At 35.0% G+C, this 10212-nt stretch overlaps 1 protein-coding gene and 1 pseudogene across 1 annotated transcript; one reads left to right on the forward strand and one right to left on the reverse strand.

Moving 5' to 3' along the window:
- Positions 1-4006: 4006 nt before the first annotated feature.
- LOC136834418 (myb/SANT-like DNA-binding domain-containing protein 4) lies at positions 4007-6892 on the forward strand. Its single transcript, XM_067096996.1, has 3 exons — positions 4007-4495; positions 5426-5589; positions 6216-6892. Exons 1-3 carry the CDS (start codon positions 4260-4262, stop codon positions 6695-6697), a joined length of 882 nt encoding a protein of 293 aa, XP_066953097.1. The 5' UTR covers positions 4007-4259; the 3' UTR covers positions 6698-6892.
- Positions 6893-6994: 102 nt separating this feature from the next.
- LOC136834182 (putative nuclease HARBI1) lies at positions 6995-8570 on the reverse strand (annotated as a pseudogene).
- Positions 8571-10212: the final 1642 nt, after the last annotated feature.

A 10212-nucleotide genomic window follows, 5' to 3' on the forward strand; every position in this document is an offset into this window, starting at 1 on the left:
TTTTCATAAACAATGACAGGTGTTTATTGGACAGTATCTAAACACAGTTGATGTACAGAAACAAATGCAAGTATCTTATTTTGTATTAATTTTAAAGCCTCTAATATCTCAGGCAAGTATAACGATTGCTTACTGATATGAACAAACTGTCAAGATGCCATTTACCTTATTTAAGCTTTATTGAAGTATCAAAGCACACTTGAACTCTTCGTTTTACATTGTTGTACACCCTTTCCTTTTACTTTTGTGTCTTTTCAGCATTGCCTGACGACTTGGTGTCTGGCAAAACGACTTCGTATCTTTAAGCATATCTTTTGTAATGTTTTCTCTTAACACCGTGGCGAAGGATAAAGACCAAAAATATTTATTTCATCTTTTATCTGTGTTTGCTAAAATTTAGGTTAGAGGTATGCGGCAACAAATGGTTAGAATGCCGATGCCTACCTTTTGGTATCACAGAAATTTCAAAGTGTGGCCGAACCTATTTAATGATTTATTGTCCTCACCCCCTTGCACACACACACACACACACATATATATATATATATATATATATATATATATATATATATATATATATATATATATATATATATATATATATATATAATATATATATAATATATATATATATATATATATATATATATATATATACATATATCAAGTCATTACAAACATTACATAAAATCCATTATATCAATCTAGAAATAACAAGACAAAGACATTAGTAACCCTTTTCAATCATTACATTTCAAATTGAATCAGCCTCATGTCTCGCCCTCCATTATAGAGAAAGTTCCATTATGATTCGTGTCTTGTGAAACGCAAGGCATACTTGGACGCCATACCTTCCTCCCCGACCCCTTCCTATCTTCGAGCCCAGAAACGCGCAGGTCCCCTTAAATGGTCAGGGAGGCTGCGGGATTCGGGTATTTAAACGTGTTTCTGTGGCAGATAAGTTCAGGCTAAATAAATTGACGTTAATGAAGGATTATTGTTGTGGGCTGGTTAGGGCTACCTAATACCACTACTAATAATAATAGGCCATAGTTGCCAGCATTATTAATATTTATTATTAGTGGTTGTTCATTATTGTTGTTAATTTTAATTTAATTCGCAGTTATAGTAGTTGTCCCTGTTGCGGTAGTAGTAATGGCAACATTATCACCGCCATTATTTTGACACGTTATTGTTCATATTATTATTATTACTGTGTAGTGATAGAAGTAATAATAAAAGTAATTATATAATATTTTCTTGGTCCAGATGACCAGAAGAAAAAGTGAAAGGGCAAAGGTTACGCCCCTATCCTTTCCCTATAATTGGCCCGTTAGGCATATCAGTTTACAATTCGTTCTCAAAATAAGACTTGTAAAGTGATAATTGTGTGACAGTTTATGTTCTTGCTTATCACAAGAAGCTCTTTCTTTGCTGGATGTCTGTCTTTTGTCATTTTGTTCTCTGGGATATGGCGAAATGAAGTATTATTATTATTATTATTATTATTATTATTATTATTATTATTATTATTATTATTCAGTGGGTTTTGTACCAGCTCTGGCCAAATTACGGAATGGTGTTCTAGTTATCCGGTTGAATCGTTGGAATTTTTAGTAGTTCAAACTGGCTGCAAATGTATTTTGCAAGCTCATATGAGTCTCATTTCATTATTATTTTTTTTATAGTCTGTTTACCTTTGTTATTCTCATATTTAGTATTTTCTTCACTTCTGTATTTCTTGGCTCCTTTCTTTTTTGGGGATATTGGGCTTGAAGCATTCTGCTTTTTTGACTTGAGTTACAGTTTATAATAAAGTGATAATTAATTATATGATAAATTATTTCCCAGGCACACTAACATCACGGTCATACAGCTACATACGTAGGTTTAAAGCTCTCTCTCTCTCTCTCTCTCTCTCTCTCTCTCTCTCTCTCTCTCTCTCTCTCTCTCTCTCTCTCTCTCTCTCTCAGTAAATGGAATCCGAGAAGATGGAGGAATGAATATTTATATCAGTGGTGGGATAATTGGAGCACTTGATTTTTGTGGTAATTTAGGTATTTCACTGTAAATCCAGCGGATGAAGTAGAATGAAAGAAGATTAAATCACAAAACTAGCTAAGCAAGGGCGGTAACAGGATGTGTGCAAATAATAGAGACTAGACTTGGAGTGCCTGTGGAAGCATAGGTGGGAATGTATGACGGAATCGTTGAGCCAGCTGCTTTTGAAGGAAGTGAACTATGGATGTTGGGTGCAGACAAAAAGTTAAAAGTGTTGAGTTGATTTGTTAGCGTGCCATAGATAAGGGTGAGCGATGCTTCAGAATGTTCTGAGACGGTTTGGCCTCATGGAAAGAGTGTTGAGGTGAAAGCGAGTATAGTTCTTAATTGTTGCGAGAAAGGATGAGAGGAAGACCTCTACAAGAGTGCTGGATGAATGGAGTGCGAAAGTTGGTGAAACGAAAGAGGCTTATTATCCAGGAAGTTTCAAGAGAGTGTGGAAGATACAGGTAAATGGCTCATTGTGTCTGTGGGATGATTCCACTTCCTGCTGATGGGCATCTTCCGATGATGTATGAAGTGGTAAATAATGTGGAATTTTTCTGCACAAAGGTTCATCCTCGGTTCAGCTGTCAAAAAAATATGATAGTGTGATGGCCATTGTGATGATTGTCTCTCGATTCATCCACTATATATATATATATATATATATATATATATATATATATATATATATATATATATATAGATGTATATATATATATATATATATATATATATATATATATATGTATATCTATATATATATATATCTTATATATATATATATATATATATACAATACAATAGATATATATGTATATATACATATGTATAACTGAATCACGAAAATATGGAATGTGATAAATATATATAAATAAAGGCAATGCCACGAAGGAAAGTGAAACACCAGAGTGGTGCTAGGCCTTTTGAATCACTGTCCTTTACTTAGCAGACTGATAGAAATATAAAAGTAAGTTTATAAAGAAAGCTTGTCTACATGACAGATAGGGATTATAAAGGAAAATATGTACCTGGCATCCAACACAGCTGAAGAATTAGTAGGCCTACCAAAACAGGGGTAAATATTTAAGAGGTTTTACAAAAGATTAGGCCCAATAGCTCGGAAGTAGGGAAAAGTCAGTTAAAAGATTGTACAGGGAAAGAGAATAACCACCAAAAAATGACCGTGGAAAGAATACGCTATTGCATCTGTTATAAAAGTACAACTCAGTAATGCTCCTAATGGTAAACAGTAACAATTTTTGCAAAGTGAACAGTTTCACAAAAAAATTAACTTTTCCCTGCTTCCGAGCTGTTGGGCCTAATCTTTTGTAAAACCTCTGAAATATTTTCCACTGTTTTGGTAGGTCTACTAATTTTTCAACTATGTTGGATTCCAGGTACATATTTTCCTTTATAATCCCAATCTGTCATTTATGCAGGCTTTCTATGTAAACTGTTTTTATATTTCTATCATCTCTAAATAAGAACAGAAATCAAAAGGCCTAGCACCACTCCTTTATTTCACTTTCATTGGCTATCTACTATATATAACTATATATATATATATATATATATATATATATATATATATATATATATATATATATATTTATGTATGTATATACACACACATGGACCCCCGCTGTTTCTTTCCTTATTGGCATTGTACATGTATATATATAAATATATATATATATATATATATATATATATATATATATATATATATATATATATATATATATATATATATATATATATATATATATATATATTATATATATATATATATATATATATACTGTATATAATGTGTGTAAGTATATACACACATATACATATATATTTTATATTTTTCAAAGATTTTTTCATGTGTTAATGAAGAGCAGTTCATTGTAAGCATAGCTGAACATAAAAAGGATTTTAGTCAATCAACCAGGGAAGGAAAGAGAAGTTACGGCCGTATGCTAAGAGAAAATATAGGGCCTCCAATTATAGGGCCTTCTTTACGCCCTAAGGAAAGTGTAGGGAAGCCCTATATTTTTTGGTGTTATGCTTAAAGCATCTTACAGTTGAGGGTGTGATTGGTATCCCTGCTGAGAGGGTGTGTGTTGTTCTCTAAACAGTTGGTATGCCGGAGAACCATTTGTTTACAAACGTCTCGCACGTTCTTGGTTTTTCAACGAGATATAGAGTACGTATAGACAGTCGGTATGGCGGAAAACAGTGGTCTAAGGGCAAGGTATATTACTGCAAACGAGAAAACAATGCTGGTGAGTCTGATTGAGGAAAGAAGTGACATTTTGTTCAACAAGAGCCATGACTTCCGCATCATTCACAAGAAAAAAGCAGCATGGGAAGAAGTCACCAACTTATTTAATGCAGCTGGTTATGGACCACCAAGAAGCCAGCAACAGCTGAAGAAAGTCTGGGAGAATGCAAAAGGAAAGTAAGTATTCAAAACCATATTGAAGTACTTTTGACTCGCTTCCTGCATGCATAACCAAGCATCAGCTTATGGATTGGTGAGGGCTAGTTTTATATAGGCTATATGTAAGGAACAACATACTTTTCGAATGGGGAGCAGCAATTTCAGGCTGATCTTTATTTGGTACAAATAAATTCTTATTGCCGCTAAAGGAATGTTTATCAGTGATGTACCTTAGTTTATCAGGTTCATATACTATACGTGCTAAGCCTCAGTTAGGTTTATAGGTAATTCTATACAACAGGTCCACATCAGTATTTGGTGTTCCATGTAGCTAAAATAATAAAAGACACCCTAATATGTACATTAAATATCATCGTAATATACAAAAAATCTACAACCACCTAAGAATCTGGGGGGCCCATAGGTGAGGACCTGGGTTTTGGATGGGGAAGACAAAGCAGGAAAATAATAAAATAATCCTCACTTAAGAATGAGTCTAGTTTGGGAGTGCTTACAGTTTTGTTGGGCAAGGATATGGTCTGCCAGTTTCCTGGCTGGTACAGATGGCGGACGAATACAAACAGTCTGACCTAACCATATCTCACCTACCTAACCTAACATGGGCTTCATGCTCTAACCTGGCCGAAGGCGCTTTGCCCCACCCTAGACACCTCCCTTTCTGTGAACATAACTACACCTAACCGTTCCTATAATGCCAGGGGGTCACAGAACTTCTAACCTTGGCGAAGGGATTGGTCCTTGTAGAAGGAATTGCACAGACTGCCCAATGAAACTGTAAACTACCCGAAGTGTGTACTAGTCTTAATTTCAGGTACATACAGGTTAGCCTAATTTCTTGGTCTTAATTTCAGGCTATATACTGGTTAGCCTAATTGTTTAGAACAAAGATATTCATTTAACCACTTAACTTTCTTGTAACATTTTCAGAGCAAAGAAACAGCATGCTGTACATAAGCGGGAGACTATGAGGACAGGTGGGGGTGCTCCTCCAAAGCCTGAAGATGAAGAGACGGCAAAAATTCTTTCTATCATTGGAGATGACCTTGATGGTGAGGAGAATGAACTGGACTGTGATGCAGTTCAGAGTACTGGTAAGTCCTACTTTGATCATTCTAGAGAGAGCTCTGCTAGAATGCTTTGCATATATTATTGATTTTCTTTCAAATACTTTATTCATTTTACCTATAAAATTGAGAGGAAATCACTTGTTTTACACATATCCCCACCTATCAATTTGTAAAAGTAAAATTAGCTCCTTTGGTAATATTCTTGCAAGTCGCAAGAACGCAGTCAATGTAGTTGAAATTATAGAAGAAAAGTTGTTTATCTTGGCCTAAAATGTAAGGATATAAAGGTGGAACTCTGTTGAATAAAAAGGGGGAGCCTGGGTGCACAGCCCCAGTTAACCGGGTCTAGGCAACTCCTCTCTTCTTGTCACATAGGGAATTTTCTCAAATTGCACTGTAACCTAACCTATTTTCTGAATTGTTAACTTACTGCACAAGTATACTGTATATGTTTAACATGGTATGACCCACAAATGTGAAATTAGTATTAGGAATAGGTAAATCATTCATTACTTTAATATTTACTCTACTTTTAAGGAATGTTTTATAGAACTAGGATAAATTAGTAGCCCTACAGTTTGCAAAAGTAATTTTTCCAGTATAATCATATCAGTATTATAATTTTTTTTTTTTTTTTTTTGCCATTTCAGGTCAACCACATACTGTGATTGGAATAAGAAATGATGGGCATGAGTGTGAGATAACATTTGATACTCAAATAATGGGACAGCACACAAACAACTCTGTGGACTCCATTGAAACACCTCCCAAACTCTCAGAATTCAACACAGCACAAAGCACACCAGCTGGCAAAGTCTCCTCACAGAAAGCTAATACTTCAAGAGACACACCCACCTCTATACAGTTAAATACCACAGACATCACATCACAATGCACACCAACACCTGGCCAATCAAATTCCACCTCAGCCCGAAAGCGCCGACGAACTGCTAAGTTCACTCAAGAGGCCAGCTTCGAAGCATCTCTTGGGATGCAGCGAAAGGAACATCAGATGACCATGGAAAGCCTCAGGCTAGATATTGAAATTAAAAGAAAAACCAAAAAAAATATAAACGAGAAGAGGAGGATGCAAACCTTCGTCTCCAGGCTCATCAAATTTGGGTTGATGTAGGCAAGAAACTGTTGGAAGTTACAGGGGAACTAGGGCAAGTAACTAGAAAAATGTGTGATAAACTTGATGCCTTAAATTGATCTAATGTCACCAATTTTTTTTCAGTGCAACATCATTATATATATTTTAGCTGTGATGAAATGGTGTTTTGTGTTAATGCCTGCAAGAGAATGGACTTGATGAATAAAGTAAAGCATTATTATTATTATTTTAGAAAGATTGTTTAATCACTGGCATTTAATTAATGTGTTTACTGCACGATGACCTGCCATTATTACTTTTCTTTTCTTCAGGGACACATATACATATATATACTCGTATTACTACAAAGATGAACTTGTGCATTTTACTCTAGTCTGCAATATATTTTGGCTACTATATGTATATTTTTGTGGAAATTAAAATTACAAATAACTGTTTCTGCTTTATTTACCAAACCTGTGCTGTATATACAGCAAGGTGACCAAAAAACAATACAAAGTTTGTGTTAGGATTTGTTTTTTATACTTTAAATTTTTTTTTTTTTTTTGGTAACTTCAAGCCTAGTGGTGGTGATTTTTTCCTAAGCAAAATATTCTCTTATGATTTGCTGTCTTTTCAAGACTCCTTGGATATTTCTCATTGCTTGAGGTTGCTGCCTCAGTTCATCTTCTATGTTTCCTTGGGCTTCTGGGTCATGTGGATTATGAAGTTCATGAATTGCATTATCTGGCTCAGGTACATTGTAGGCGATGGCCAAATTGTGGAGAACTGCAGCAGCAACAATTATGTGTTTGGTGTTTCTCATAGAAGTCCTCATTTTCTTTCCAAGGCATGCAAATCTTCTTTTTAATAAGCCAAATGCTCTCAACAGTGTTTCGCGTTCTTATGTGAGAAGCATTATAGCGGTTCTCTCCACGGCCATGAGGAGCTGTCAGAGGAGTCAACAAATATTCACGACATGGATAGCCACTGTCGCCCAACAAGTGTCCAGGCAGAATACCATCTTCGAGTTCTGACAGAGTCGACTATTTTCAAAAATATTGCTGTCATGTGCACTGCCAGGCCACCGAGCTACAATGTTGTACAGTTGCAACTGAGGACCACAAACTGCTTGTACATTAAATGAAAAATAACCTTTCCTGTTGCGGAAAACTTCAGGACGTGGGTGACTTGGCATCTCAATTGCAATATGAGTGCAGTCAATGCACCCAATTACACCTGGCATTCAGCTATAGTCATAAATTCATGCTTGGTCCTAGTAAGATTATCTTGGTCTGGAAACTTGATGAATTCTGCACACAAACTTCCAATCGCATAGGCTACCTGGGCAACACATCTACTGACAAAAGGCTGTGATACTTCACACCAATCTGAGATACCAAGTTGGTCGTTTCCAGTGGCAATGTATCTCAATCCAATTAGGACCTGCAGGTGAGAAGGCACAGGACAGCCTGTGAAAAAAGAAAAATCATGAAATACTTCTCAGACCATGTACAGGCATAATTCTCATTTTTTTTTTTACATAAAAAATTGTATAATCCTTTACTGTATTAATCATATTATCTCTAGGCAGCATCATATAACCTTTCAAATAACACATTCATCAGAAACCAATAAAATAACTTATAAAAACAATGTGATAACGGCTCATGCCTACCTCTGTTGGTAAGAGCGTGGGGCAGCCGATGTTCTATCCGTGCAATCAATGAAAGGTGCATTCTTTACTTAATCGAAACCTCATCAGAAATTCTTCCTCCGTCATGGCATGGAATGGGTTGCTTCTGTCTGTCACAACCCTTCGTATGTGGCCATGCTGATAGCGCTGAAGATTTCGGATATGACGAAATTGTCGGTACATGCTGAAATATATAAAATATACAAGTAATGTAAGACGAACCTTTTAACATCAGTTAAAAAACCAACACCATTTCCATGCATGAGCTATCACATCTATTGAGGAATGTAATTAATTTACAATTCAAATTGCAAGTTTACTTGCAACTACTATTTTATCTTTCTTTTGTTTCACACCACACAGAACGATCTAGTATGATGCCTTGAAAATATTGCACGAGTTAACATCAGTGTACTACAATGCTCGAAAAATAATCAAAGGAATTCTCACCTGTCAAACTTTGCAGAAGCTTGTTGATGTTGTTATACTTGAAATCCGAGAGGAACATCACCGAGTTCATAAAATATGGAGTTTTGTCCGCCTGTACAATAGGTTTTCTTTCTTTGTATATGTAATTATTTTTGTAAGATGTCTTTTGATAATATCAGAGTTTTCCACCAACAAAGAGTTGATGTCATGACTACTATTTACTTATAGGGCTTGCAAAGGCATGTCTGGACCACCCTTAAATAGTATTGGGAACTACCCTTAAATTATAGGGAACCCTAAATTTATAGGGCCTATATATGTTCTACATAGATTTTAATATAGGGTCTATATTATAGTCCCTATATTTTCTCTTAGCATACGGCCGTTAGATACTGCCCGAGAGGAAGAAGAGTATGGGAGTCCCATGTGCTGCTGCCTATGTCCATTTCTACCTATGTCCATTTCAGTCCTTATTTGGAAATAGGCTTAAAAATGAAAGCATCTACTTTGTCGATTATTTTACCCTAATGTCCCATTTATTTATTTATTGCCTATATGTAACTATACTTCCTTCGTTTTCATTTTTTCGTGTTTTCATATTCGGGTATTTTGTTATATGGAATCTTTTTAGTAAATTTTGTTTATCCATTTTTTGCCTTGTACAATGTGTGTCAGTGGATATGGTATTGATAATTAAGCTTCTGAAAACAATCAGTACGTTCTTGAAATCTGGAAAAATGAGGAACTTCGTTTATATATTCTCTTTGATAACTTGATTAATAAGAGCTTTCTTGTTTGGAAATTAAATTATTTACAAATAACGCGCTGAAGAATAATCTTGTGAAAAGGGCACGTAAACCCAGTATAGATGAACTACTCACTTGAATTTAGTGTGAGAATAAGTATTACCAAATAGCTTTTAAAATAATAATTATCATAACAACAACAACAACAACAACAATAATAATAATAATAATAATAATAATAATAATAATAATAATTCGATACTCTTTGCGTAAGAGTGGAGAGTGAGAACAAAAAATACGAATAACCAGTTCAACAACTTGTGGGACGATTAGCCGATGAGTGTGGTTTATACGTAAAGTAACTTCTGTAACTTTGTTTTGTTATGTTCAAGGATTTCATACGTGATTCGAAAGCAGTTGGGTGATTTGTGTGCCTATTCGAGAAGTCTTTTTCATTCTTTGAATTTCCTGTTAATGGTGCTTCTTCCTACTGGAGTAAACATTTTCAACTGAAAAGACCTGCGTTATCGAGTATGTTTCGATGCAAGTTTGCACAGCATTGGTAGTCTCTCTCTTCTCTCTCTCTCTCTCTCTCTCTCTCTCACACATATATACAGTATATATATATATATATATATATATATATATATATGCATATATATTTATTTACATACTGTACATAC

Source organism: Macrobrachium rosenbergii, chromosome 53 (genome assembly GCF_040412425.1).
Source record: "Macrobrachium rosenbergii isolate ZJJX-2024 chromosome 53, ASM4041242v1, whole genome shotgun sequence".
Lineage (NCBI taxonomy): Eukaryota > Metazoa > Arthropoda > Malacostraca > Decapoda > Palaemonidae > Macrobrachium > Macrobrachium rosenbergii.